This window comes from Moschus berezovskii, chromosome 7 (genome assembly GCF_049115385.1).
Source record: "Moschus berezovskii isolate FMDL1 chromosome 7, NW_MosBer_1.0, whole genome shotgun sequence".
Taxonomy (NCBI): domain Eukaryota; kingdom Metazoa; phylum Chordata; class Mammalia; order Artiodactyla; family Moschidae; genus Moschus; species Moschus berezovskii.
The window spans coordinates 64,880,167-64,893,667 of NC_142466.1; the positions used below are offsets into that span (position 1 = coordinate 64,880,167).

General features: G+C 41.4%; 1 protein-coding gene and 1 pseudogene across 5 annotated transcripts in view; one reads left to right on the forward strand and one right to left on the reverse strand.

Moving 5' to 3' along the window:
- Positions 1 to 1,410: 1,410 nt before the first annotated feature.
- On the forward strand, positions 1,411 to 1,949 carry LOC129557328 (large ribosomal subunit protein uL23 pseudogene; annotated as a pseudogene).
- Positions 1,950 to 8,176: 6,227 nt separating this feature from the next.
- Positions 8,177 to 13,501, reverse strand: part of LOC129556772 (transducin-like enhancer protein 1) — a 91,119-nt gene continuing 85,794 nt past the window's right edge. For 2 of the 5 annotated variants that reach the window (XM_055426942.2, XM_055426938.2), the window contains 4 exons: positions 11,713 to 11,860; positions 10,014 to 10,164; positions 9,042 to 9,118; positions 8,177 to 8,903 (listed from right to left, as the gene is read on the reverse strand). In XM_055426942.2, coding sequence (XP_055282917.1) covers positions 8,796 to 8,903; positions 9,042 to 9,118; positions 10,014 to 10,164; positions 11,713 to 11,860 — 484 coding nt within the window. In that variant the 3' untranslated portion in view covers positions 8,177 to 8,795. The remainder of the gene's footprint in view (positions 8,904 to 9,041; positions 9,119 to 10,013; positions 10,165 to 11,712; positions 11,861 to 13,501) is intronic. The other 3 variants (XM_088837947.1, XM_055426941.2, XM_055426940.2) reach the window with 3 other exon arrangements.

Here is a 13,501-nt window from a genome sequence, read left to right on the forward strand (position 1 = left end):
CCATCTCCCCAAGTTTGCTCAAATTCATTTCCATTGAGTCGATGATGCCATCCAACCATCTCTATTGCCTCCTTCTCCTCCTGCTCTCAATCTTTCCCAGCATCAGGGTCTTTTCAGATGAGTCAGCTCTTCACATCAGGTGGGCCAAGTATTGGAGCTTCAGCATCACTCCTTCCAGTGAATATTCAGAGTTGATTTCCTTTAGGATTGACTAGTTTGATCTTCTTGCGGTCCAAAGCACTCTAAGAGTCTTCTCCAACACCATAGTTCAAAAGCATCAATTCTTTGGCATTCAGTTTTTTTTATGGTCCAACTCTCACATCCATGCATGACTACTGGAAAAACTACAGCTTTGACTAGATGCACCTTTGTCATCAAAGTGAGGTCTCTGCTTTTAAACACACTAAGTTTGCCACAGCTTTTCTTCCAAGGAGCAAGCATCTTTTGACGGCTGCAGTCACTGTCCACAGTGACTTTAGAGCTCACGAAAATAAAGTCTATCACTGTTACCATTTTTCCCCATTTATTTACCGTGAAACAAGTTACCACTGCCATGCTTTGCTGGGAGTAGTAATATTTCTGGAAGGCAATTTGGCAGTGAATAATATCAAAGATTTGAAACATCATTCTCTTTTGATGCAGTAATTCCATTTGTTGGGATTAATTTTAAGGAAAGGAACAGAAATAAGGTGAGAATATGTTATATGAACATAAATTTTAAAAGAATTGTATCTTAAGTGTTTGGAATAGCCTATATGCCTAATAAATGATAGGGCAAGTTGTAGTAAATTCAGCACTGTAAGTTGTTTGTGAATAAATTTTAATAATAAAGTTAACTGAATTAAAAAAAATCTTCAAATAACCTAATTTTTTAAAATGAGCAAAAGACCTGAATAGCTATTTTCCCAAGACATACAAAAGGTCAACAAATACATGAAAAAGTTTTCAACGTCACTGATCATCAGAAAATGCAAATCAAAACCACAAGGAGGTATCACCTCACATCTGTTAGAATAACCAAAAAGACAAGAGCTGACAAACACTGACCAGAACATGAAGAAAGAGAACTCTTGGTGGGCATGTAAATTGGCTCAGCCACTACAGAAACTACTATAGAGGTTTCTCAAGATATTAAAAATAAAACTACGGTGTGATCTAGCAATCCCACTTCTTTGTAGACATCCAAAGGAAATGAAATCATCTTAAAGAAATATGTGTACCCCTACTGCAGCATCATCCACAATAATCAAGGTGTAATAAAAACATTATACCTTGTGTTCATCAACAGATGGATAAAGGAAATGTGACATATGTATGTATATGGGTGTATATACATACATACATACATATAAAATGGAATATTATTCAGCCTTTAAAAAGGAAACATTAGAGTCTTTGGTGAGAGTTGGCTCTATAAGCCCGTGGTAACAAGTCTCGGAGACCCTTTTCATGAAGATGGCGCCGAAGGCGAAGAAGGAAGCCCCTGCCCCTCCTAAAGCTGAAGCCAAAGCAAAGGCTTTGAAGGCCAAGAAAGCAGTGTTGAAAGGTGTCCACAGCCACAAGAAAAAGAAGATCCGGACGTCACCCACCTTCCGGCGGCCCAAAACACTGCGGCTCAGAAGTCAGCCCAAATATCCTCGGAAGAGCGCCCCTAGGAGAAACAAACTTGACCACTATGCCATCATCAAATTCCCCCTCACCACCGAGTCAGCCATGAAGAAGATAGAAGACAATAACACACTGGTGTTCATCGTGGATGTTAAGGCCAACAAGCACCAAATTAAACAGGCTGTGAAGAAGCTCTATGACATTGACGTGGCTAAGGTCAATACTCTGATCAGGCCTGATGGAGAGAAGAAGGCATATGTTCGACTGGCTCCTGACTATGATGCTTTAGATGTTGCCAACAAATTCCCTTTTGTTTTTCAGATTGGGATCATCTAAACTGAGTCCAGCTGGCTAATTCCAAATATAAAAGTTTTCACTATGTAAAAAAAATAAAAAATAAAAAGGAAACATTGGCATTTGTGATATCACAGAATAACCTAGAGGGCATTAAGTGAAATAAGCCAGACAGAGAAAGACAAATATTGCATGGTATCATTTATATGTGAAATCTTAAAAGAAAAAAAAGTCACTCAGCATTGAAGGATAGTTGCCAGCGGCTGAAGGGGGTGAGAGAAATAGGGAGAGGTTGGTAAAAGGTACAGATTTACAGATATAAGATGAACAACATTGAGGATAATAATAATGTATCATATTACTGAAATTTGCTAGGAAGATAGAACTTGTGTTCTCACTTAAAAAAAAAAAGAAGGTAAGTATGTGGAAAAAAAAAAAAAAAGCCCAGGTTAATTAACTGGATGTGGAGAATCCTCTCACAGTGTATACATATATCAAATCAACACGTTGGACACTTACCTACTGTTTTATTTGCCAATTATACCTTGAGCTGAAAACGAGAAAGAAAAAGTGAGCAACAGGTTCCAAAGCCACTTGGGCAAGGAGGTTAAACTGTAGAATTAAGACAATGGGCTTTGGAATCTGACTGCCTGGGTTAAATCTCACTCTGCCAACAATTAGCTGTATGATCTCAAGTTGGTTATGGAATCTCAGTTTCTTCACTGGTTAAATGAGTATGAAACCAGTAACTAGTTCATTGGGCTTTTGTGAAAATTCAGTGAGATAATACAAAATATTCAACTGTCCTTGGCACATAGAAAACACTCAACAAATTGCTCACCATTATTAATCATCTATATTATAGTTGACATAATTGGCATAGAAAAAATAATGTATTATTTCTAGGTGGTACAATGACAGGTTTTTATTTTCTTCTTTGTACCTTGCCATAGTTTCCAAGTCAGAGATGTAGGATACTCTCATGAATAAAAAAAGTTTTTCTGAGAAAACATCTGGAAGCCCTTGGCCCAGTGCCTGGCACATGAACGTTCTTCCAAATGCTTGCTGGAATGGTACCCACTGGCTGCCCTCACCAGCTAATGTCAAATGAGTAATTCACATCCAAGACTGCTGCAAGCTGCCTGCCCATCCCTTACTGTGGGTCTCCTTAGGGCAGAGCCTCTCCCACATCCTGCTCCATTACCACCAGCAGATTCTCCCCCAGCGCCCCCTGCTGGAGTAATTTCACCTTAGTCAGCCCAGTGACCACCTTGCCACATGCTGAGATCACCTATTCAATAAATACTGGCTGATTGACTGAATCTAATATGATAATTTAAAGAATGAAGACATTTGATAAAGTCAGCAGCTTATTATTCTACATATAGTAAATATTCCAGTTTTCAAAGAATGATTTCTAACTCTTAATTATACATCACCACTTCCATCAAACATTGTGTACCTTCTTAAGGCTTCTTCTACTATATGAGGTCATCATGGTAGGTTTTTCAAGCCTTACAAGACTCACAATTCACATTGAGTAATGGGTAAGTTGTTAAAAAAAAAAACAAACAACTTTAAGGGCTCAATTTTGGTTTAGACCTATTAGAATAGTCAACTTCAAAAGTTAGTTTTGGGAACAGAGACTAATGAAATAGCAACTTCACCACAGTACGTCTTACATTTTATTGCTATTTTGCTTTTATTTATTTATTTATTTATTTTTTATTTCTAAAAAAGAATTTTATTAAAAAAGCACAAATGCAAAGAAATGAACAGAGGAAAATTTATGCGTCGAACCTGGACTGGTCACTTATGATAATATACATGCTACAATTCCATTCTCCCCAATCATTCCACCTTCACCCTCTCCCACAGAGTCCCAAAGACTGTTCTAAATGCCTATGTCTCTTTTGCAGTCTCTTATACAGGGTTCAGGTTACCATTTAATCCTCAGGCCAAAGCTAAAAATGCAGCATTATGAGAAAATATGAATATACTCTAATAGTTGATAGCTCTCTAGATAAACACTGACAGCTCCATTGTAAAGATTATTATTCTAGATTAGCCATGCTCAAAGTGTGGTCTCCAGACCAGCAGCCTCAGGAACAACTAGAATCTGTCAGAAATGCAGATTATCAGGTCCCACCCTGACCTAGTCAATCAAAAACTCTGAGACTGGGGCCCAGAAATCTGAATTTTAACGAGTCCTCCAGTGATTCTGATGCAGACTAAAGTTTGAAAACAATGTCTCTAAAAACAGGAATCCAACTAACACCAAACCATATAACTTTAAGTACTAGGACAACTATATAGCCGGAGAAGCTTTGGCTATCTGGAGAGTAAGTTTTCTGGGGCAGAAAATACACCTCACACAAGCTTCATCTTGCTGAGGGAAGCCTGAAACTGTGGTGATTTGATGATTTCACTGCCAAAGGAAGAGTAAAGAGAAGACATCCTTGAGAAACAAACAAGCCATGATCTGCAGTAGTGGAAAGTATGAAATATCCTTCCCCATGCTCAAGTTGATGGCAGAGGCAACAGTCCTTGATGGAATTAAACAGCATGCTGAAATTAAGAATTTGATCCCTCTGTCTGATTTGTAGGAAAACTTTTGGGAAAGTCACTACCTCACTGTGCCATTAGCAAAAATGCAATTTTTAAAATCCCTGTATGAATGCTTTGGAGCCAGCTGCTACTTCAGTTCAGTTCAGTCGCTCAGTCATGTCCGACTCTCCGCGACCCCATGAATCACAGCACGCCAGGCCTCCCTGTCCATCACCAACTCCCGGAGTTCACTCAAACTCATGTCCACAGAGTCAGTGATGCCATCCAGCCATCTCATTCTTGGTCGTCCCCTTCTCCTCCCGCCCCCAACCTTTCCCAGCATCAGAGTCTTTTCCAGTGAGTCAACTCGTCGCATGAGGTGGCCAAAGTATTGCAGTTTCAGCTTTAGCATCAATCCTTCCAATGAACACCCAGGATCGATCTCCCTTAGAATGGACTGGTTGGATCTCCTTGTGGTACAAGGGACTCTCAAGAGTCTTCTCCAACACCACAGTTCAAAAGCATCGATTCTTCGGCGATCAGCTTTCTTCACAGTCCAACTCTCACATCCATACATGACCACGGGAAAAACCATTGCCTTGACTAGACGGACCTTGGTTGGCAAAGTAATGTCTCTGCTTTTTAATATATTATCAAGGTTGGTCATAACTTTCCTTCCAAGGAGTAAGCGTCTTTTAATTTCATGGCTGCAATCAGCATCTGCAGTGATTTTGGAGCCCAAAAAAATGAAGTCTGACACTGTTTCCACTGTTTTTCCATCTATTTCCCATGAAGTGATGGGACCAGCTGCTACTTACCAGTCATGAAATCTTCAAAGAATCTTAAAAGCTGGAAAAATCTCTCAAGACTTCCCTGGTGATCCAGTGGCTAAGACTCCATGCTTCCAATGCAGGGGTCATGCATTTGATCCCTGGCCAGGGAAGTTCCACATGCCATGCAGCCAAGAAAAAAAGAAAGTCCCATCTCACAGGCCACTGTGCAGATTTTTATAATTTATAAAACAGTTCCCCATCATCTGTCAAATAACAGAGACTTTAAAAATTTTAATTATCATATTGATGAAATATTTTGTTATTATGAAATAAGTAGTACTAGAAACATCTGGTAATGAAAAAGTTATTACAAAACCAATCTTACTAGGCCTTCAATTATTATCCAGCAAACTTCAATGCCATGGAAGAAAACATGACAGAAACCTACATTCAAGGTTAAGACTGTGAGTGATAGAAAAAAAAGATTAAATAAATATTAAATAAAACCTATTAAGAAGAATAGGGAAAACAATCATTTGCTTAAATTCAGTCATAAATCCTGGTGGCTCAGACAGTAAAGAATCTGCCTGCAGTGTGGGAGACCTGGGTTTGATCCCTTGGTTGGGAAGATCCCCTGGAGAAGGAAATGGCTACTCACTCCAGTATTCTTGCCTGGAGAATTTCATGGACAGAGCAGCCTAGGGGGCTACAGTCCATGGGGTTGCAAGGAGTCAGACATAACTGAGCGACTAACATTTTCACTTTCATACACCTATATACACCAGAGAAATGTGCAAGTTGTAAATATTTCAAATGAAATGAAAAGGAAACTTGGAGAGCTGGGAAAAATCACAGGCTACTCTATGAAACTCAGAAGAATAAGCCTGAATTTGGTTCTATCTCCCATGAGGTTGGGAGGACACAGCCTCCCTGAACCTTGGTTACTTCTATAGGGATAAGACAATCATCTCTTGATATTTTTATATGCAAACCTGCCTTGCATGGCTCTCCAGGTGGATTTGAATCTACTGAACCCTAATTTACAATCCATTTTTCAAAGCAAGAGGTACATAAACATTTGGTTTACCCAGATTTCAACAATCATATGATTCCAGTTTCCTGGGGAAAAGGGGTGGGGCCTCCTAACTTGATGGTTGAGGAGGAAATCTCCCACTCATAGATGGTGCTCCCAGTCATGCTTCACACACCAGATTCTGACCTTCAAGACCCTGAGATGTAGGCATGACTATTTTATCATTCCCATTTTGCTAGTGGAGAAAACAATCAACTTGGCAGCCCCCCAAGATCCCAAACCTTAAGCAGAGGGATGAGCTCTACAGAACACCTCTTCTGTGACCAGACTAGAGTCTCAACCAAAAGCAAATGGAAGTGGTTTCAACAGATTGAAGATAACTGATGAACCGATAAAGATCCAGACCCTCAGAAAATCCCATGAGAGAAAGAATATTGGGAGCTTGGGAAACCATAAAGCATTAAGGGAGAAAATGCACCAACAGAAAATGGGACTATTTCCTTAACCCAGAATCCCTCCAAATATATTCTCCCTTCTCCATGGGTACCCACTGCACAGGAAGAGACCACAATCCCCAGACACCCCCGTGTCTAGGTCTCCGCCAATGAACTGGTAATGGAAATGATAGAGAAACTCCTAGTCATCTACCTGGGAGGACATCATTCCCCTGGACTCCCACTCTTTCCCTCTGGGAAGGAGGACTCCAGTCCCTCTGGAGGCTGGGACTAGAGACCACGGGAGTAACTATGGATGCCCAGAGCTGCACCAATGGCCTGGGTCTCTGGGTCATATGTGGGTAAGACACAAACCCTTTGTGGTCTCAGAGCCGCTGTATTGTTGGGTGCTGTTACAGCAACTTAACCTCTACTCTACTATTACAGAAAACAGGGAAGGTGAGGCAGGAAGGAGAGAAAAGGCAGAAAAGGTAAACAGTATGTTACGAACCCATCAGAGTCTGTAGTAAAGAAACCTACTTCATTATACAGGGAAGGGATGAGAGAGAAATCAGCTTCAGTAATTAGGCCTTTGCCATCCACTTAATGAGAAGAGAAAATATTTAACAAATTGTACATAAACATTATTTTGGCAAAAAGTAAACAAAATAATGTTGTTAAGTGTATAAAAACAAGATGGTCTGGATAACAAATAAAAAATATTAAGACAAACTGCCAACAACTCACTGGATCATAAGAAAACAAGGACATTATAAAATTCCTTAGGTGCTATTTTTAAACAGCCAGAAAACCTGGCTTGAAATTATTAACCATGATTTTTTAAAATATAGCAGTAAATAATAGGTATATAAAGAATGAGCCATGTGGCCTTTTCAGGAGGAATCATGCATGGCAACTTATTAAAAGCCCAGGGTTACAGGTTCCATCTAATCAAATTAGTAGAAGCTTATCCACAAAGATAAAGACAGACTAATGACAGGCATCAAGGGCTGCAGCTGTAGGGAAAGCCTAATGAGAAGGATGGAGCAAAGTACTGGGTGTGGTTGGCTTCAGTCAATTAATGTAATACATGAAATAAGTATTAATGAGATAAAACCAGCAGGCACTCCACCTTTCTTCTACAGGTTAATGAACTCCACAGCTTTGTGGATATCAGCAGTCTTAGCACTAAACCCAAGTCACCTCCATTTCTTGAAATGTAAAGCCTGTAAAGGGAGACTATAGATTTGAAAATGCCAGGCTTTCCTAGAAAAAAAGAGTATTCTATCTCCCAGTGAATCACCAAGAAAAAGTAAAGCTTTAATTTACAAACTTGAATCACAAGAGTATCCAAACAAAAGAATGAATCTTGGCTTAAGTCATGTTATGTTAGCTTCCCAAATAGAATCATCATTAATAAACCTTTGGTTACTTATTATTCTCCCTCTTGACTTCCTGATTAACTCAGAGGAGGCAATGAGGTCCTAGTGCGCCAGGAGTCTGTGACCAAACAAATTTATAAAATGAGAAGTGCATTTTAAAACTTCCTCTACAAATTTCTGAACTTTGCTTAGAGAACCCACACCAGTGATTAAAAACAATAACAAAGGAGAAGGAAAACCACTTATTGGTACTAAAGCCTTTACTGTAATAAACCAAATATATTTACAATTTATACAAATGTTTAACCTTCAACAAAAATACAAAAAAAACATTTCACAAGATGCAAAACCAGGAAACAAGTTCATTGGAGACACCACTGATCCACCAAGGACAGACAGGAGGGAAACCACAAGGAACAGAAAGGTAATCTTGGCAGACCTCACAGAAAGCAAAGGCTGAACTCTGCCTGGGCTGGCAGGCTCCGCTCCTGAAGCCCGCAGCCCTCACCCCTCCGTCCACGTCGCCTCGGCGCTCCATTTGGTCTAGGTAGATAGGTGACCTTCTTTTGATGTGCTCGTTGCCTCCACTTTGTAGACACAAAGTAGTTTTGTGTCAAGGTTTGGAAACCGGTTTTTGTGTTTTTAAAGTTACGACTTTTCTATTTCTACAAATTCAAAACATTTTGGCCCGATTCAACTATAAACATTAAACCACATAATGTTTTCAGTAGATGACTTCATAGACTGTAGCCTTCTTGTCCCCTGAGCCAGTGACAATGTATTTGTCATCCACAGAGATGTCACAGCTGAGCACAGATGAGGACTCTTTGGACTGGAAGAGAAAACAATGGACGTGTGTTTGGTATGGAATAGAGATGCTCCAGGCCCTGTCCCTCCAAGGCACCTTCACTTCCAGCATCATCGGGAACACTGCAGTCCAACTGTTGCCATTCTAGAGGAACAGACTTACCTGGAATATACTAGCTCCATAGGGGGTCCTCCAAGCATTGAGGAGGTTATCTTTTCCAGTACTCACAAACCATTTACCTAGAATTAGCAAAGGAACAGGTAATAAGATCAAAATTCCTGGTATATATTAGCTACTTGAACTTAATCAAACTCAGAGAATTGTTTAATTATGAGCTATCATGCCCAAGGGTGTGACATAAGTAGAGAGGGCAGGTTTTAAATATGGGCTCCATTGTGAACCATCTGTGATCTTGGGTTTAATCAAAGCGGTGGCAGGGACCATGTCAGTCCCATTAGCCACTGGATACATGACAAGTAGCTTCACACCCAGCACACAGTGGGTCCTCTGTCAATTAATGAAGTTGTTTTCTGTTAGTTTCCTTATGATAAATGGGACTAGAAAGGATTGAATGAGGCATCTAAGTTAAATGGCAGACAGGATATATGGCACATAGAATGTGGTCAGTAATGTGATAGCTATTAATCCATCCCTCATCTCTTGAATAAGTACTGGATTCCCCATGAACTTCTCTTCTCATTTTCCTCACTGCAGAGTGTAATGGTCTGGGTGCCCCTAAATGCTCCCGTCTCTGACCATGGGCTCCTCATCCTGGTCAGTCTACAATAACCTCCTCTGCTCCTGCCCCATTCCCCTACAAATTCCCACCCATCCCCCTCAGAGGGGTACCTAACTGCCCTCCACCCATACTTCTGACTCTCTTCACTAAAAACAAACATGCGTCAAAACCTTGTATTAGGCAATTTTACTGCCTGCTGACTTTTCTCAAATTAGGGAAACAGACCGAAACAGACATCGCTATGCTCTGAGGGACAATTTTAAGACAATAGAATGATTGCATCCAGCTGCTCAGAGAACAACATTTTTTCCAGATATGATCTCCACCGTATTTTTTTAGAAGTATTTTCCATTTCGGCCACCGGCATCCTCCGGTTTCCTTTCAGCTGAACTCACCACAATAAGCGAATTTTAGGGACAGCACACAGCTCTCGTGGAGATGCAGCTGGTACTTGTCAGGTTTGTTCACGTGGAGGACTTCCACGTTGCTGCTCTCCATGCCCACGGCCAGCCACTCCCCAGTTGGGCAATACCCAAGGGAGAATATCTACAAAAAGCAGAGAGGCTCACTGAGTAGTTTGCCCATAGACCTGGGAAGTGAACAGACAACAGAGGGGAAAACTAGCAAGTACAGGAGGACGTAATAAGTAAAGCACAGGCTGTGGCAAAGTCTTCAGGACAAGCAACCCAACGGAGATAAGTCAAGTGTTAAAAGGCCTTTAAGAAACAACTTGAGAGAAAGAAAAACAACACTTATTCCATGGGTGATAAAATCAAGAAATAAATTCTCAGGAACTAATAAAGGTGTTCATGTGTGTTGTCTAGAAGGGTTGTCTTTTACAGTTAGTGGTGGTGGTTTAGTCACTAAGTCATAACCAACTCTCGCGAGCCCCTGGACTATATAGCCCTCCAGGTTTCTCTATTCATGGGATTTTTCAGGGAAGAATACTGGAATGGGTTGCCATTTCCTCCTCCAGGGGCTCTTAATGACCCAGGGATCAATCTCCACATCTCCTGTATTGCAAGTGGATTCTTGAAAGCCTGTCTTTTATAGATGCTAACTGAAATACTTATGGATGAAGTGATACAATGTCTGGGATTTACTTTAACATAATCCAGTGTTTGGGGGTGAGGATGACAGATAAGAAGGGTTATGTTTAGGAACTGAAGTTGGGTGATGGGCATATGGAGTTTATCATATAATTCTCTGTGCTTTCATATATGCTTGAACATTCTCTGTTCTCATATATATTTGAAATTTTTCATAAGAAGTTTTCTTTTTAACAAAAACAGGCAGATCAAAAATAGAATCCTAACCATAATGGAACTCAACAAAATTTTGACAGGGACACGAAATTTAGTTGAATGTATAGTTGCTTTCCATTTCTGTCCTATTTTTCTGAGTCGAATTATTTTTATTACCAAAAAAAAAAGTAAGTAAATAAGTCATGACAAAATAAAACAATTCCACCATCAGAAAACACTTAACATGGCATGCACTATCTTTCCCCAAACAGGCCTAGACTCAGACACTTGACATCTAAATAATCTCCACAACGCACAATCAAAGTTGCCATTTTCCTATCATTTCAAAACTCCATAAATCTAGTCAGCCATGTGTCCAATTTCTAAGGGATGACTAACAAAACAGGCATCCACTGAGATACCACTGTATTTTTTAAGCTCCCTGATGTAAGTGAAATGAATTAACTTGGAGAGCTGTTGTGATTTTTCTCCACTCCTTGTGACATCCCTGCATATTTTTCAAGGTCTGTTTATATGAGAATCAAACCATCTCTCACCCCTATATCAGATGGTGAGAAGATGGACAACACATCAGACCCTGTACGTTCTTCACGGCACAAATTCCTGCAATGAATTCACCGATAAACAAAACAACTGACAAGTCTTAACCTACAGCATTTGAAAAGCCAGTCTAAGTGTTTCAGGGTGATTTGGCGGGTATGTGTGTGTGTTTGTGTCGCAAATGAAAGTCTGGTGTGTTTGTCTAGCTTCTACTCTCCTGGGGTTGGGGTGGGGGTAGGGCGCCACACACGGAGCACTGTGTGGGTCCCGGGGAGGGACGAGCACACACCTGGGAGGTGAAGTCGTGCTGCTGCAGCTGCCGGCCTTCACGCAGGTCCCAGGACCGGACCGTGTTGTCCAAGCCGCCCGTCCAGAGCTTGGTGCCATCGTTAGAAATGTCAATACAGCTGGCCCCGTCCGTGTGGCCCTGGAATTGCCTGATAAAACAAACCAGATTGAATAATGATTTCCTGCCAGAGCTCAAGGTAAACACTGTTGTGTTGTTAGTTTTGGACTCGCCGGGCATGTGTCATCTCCTCGGTGTCTGCTGATGTGCATGATCAAACCAACCTTCTTCCCTCGAGGAGGAGAGGAAACGGCACCTGCAGATTTTCTTTTCCTTTTTTCATGATCCAAGTGCTGAAGAAATGGAATGCTGTTTTAGGTCACCACACAGGAGAAGTTAAATACACTCCAAGAGCTATTCTTACAAATCTGTCTGGAAGGTGAAATTCCTCCCAGGTCTGGAAAAGTGTTTAAGTGTGAAAAGAAGGGGGAAAAAAAAAGACAAACACACAGAATCCCAAGTGTATTCCTTACAGAAAGAGGCAGGCCTCGCCTCTAACCGCAAGGGCCTGTATCACCACATCACGGACTCAGGGCACACCCATTTCCATGAGTGAGTAACGCAGAGATGCCCTTCGTGCCAGCAAAGCATGAGCTCATGTATTGACTCAACCTCGCGTTCTCTATTAGAAAAAGCCCTGAGTTAGGAAATCTGGACTCCCGGAGACAAAGGGGCATGCCAGCCTCCTGACTCAGACGCACAGGGCAGAGAGAGCTGATTGTTGACTGACCCCTGGGCCTGGTCCTGCCTGGAATCCCAGCACAAGGCCTTTGTTCTCTTGAAGGGGAATCTTGTGCCTCAGTCAATAACCACCACCAAAGACCCAGAGAACACACCTGTGGTTGCCAAGGATAGGATGGGGCAGAGGGAGAGGGATGGACTGGGAGTTTGGGGTTAGTAGATGCAAATTATTACATTTAGAATGAATAAACAACAAGGTCATATTCTGCAGCACAGGGAACTTCATTCAATCTCCTGAGATAAACCATAATGGAAAAGAATATAAAAAAATAATGTATATATATATCTAACCGAGTCATTCTGCTGTACAGCAGAAATTAGCACAACATTGTAAATCAACTATACATAAAAAAACACACACACACAATGAATCACCACCAAGAATGACCAACCAACAGGGGTTTGCTGATCAGACGCTCTGCCAGGCCTCAGGTGGGGCTTGCTGAAGGGAGGGTGATGTAACCCACCATAGGGCTGATGGTGTGGGGGGTCGTGGGCCTGGTTTTGCAGACCAAGAGGGAGCAGGCAGGGGAGTGACTGGAATAGGTGAGAGGTGTTCCAAGGCTCGATCACGATGGCAAACCAGGCAGAATCCATGAGAGAACTGCTTGGGAACTCAACACTCAGAGCAAAGTTTCCACTGCCTCTCCTTCCTGTTATCTTATTATTCCCACAGAGCTTCACACTTTAAAGCTGAGCTTGGAATGTAAAGGGCATGGAGGAGAGGATGTGAGCTCCACTGCTGCCCTGCATTCTGAGACAAGACACAAAGCATTACTTCAAAACTCTCTCTTCTGAAAACTACTCAGAACTTCCACCATGGTCTTCTCCCCCATGCACCCCAACTCTGTCCCTGAAAGTCCCAGCCTGCATCCAAGGTGTCCCCACTGGTCCCCCAGGCCTACAGCAGTCTAACCCCATCTTTCCAAAGTGCTGCTTTTCCGTCTTCAAAAAGCTTGTGAAACCCAAGGACCTCCTTTTCATTTCAGAC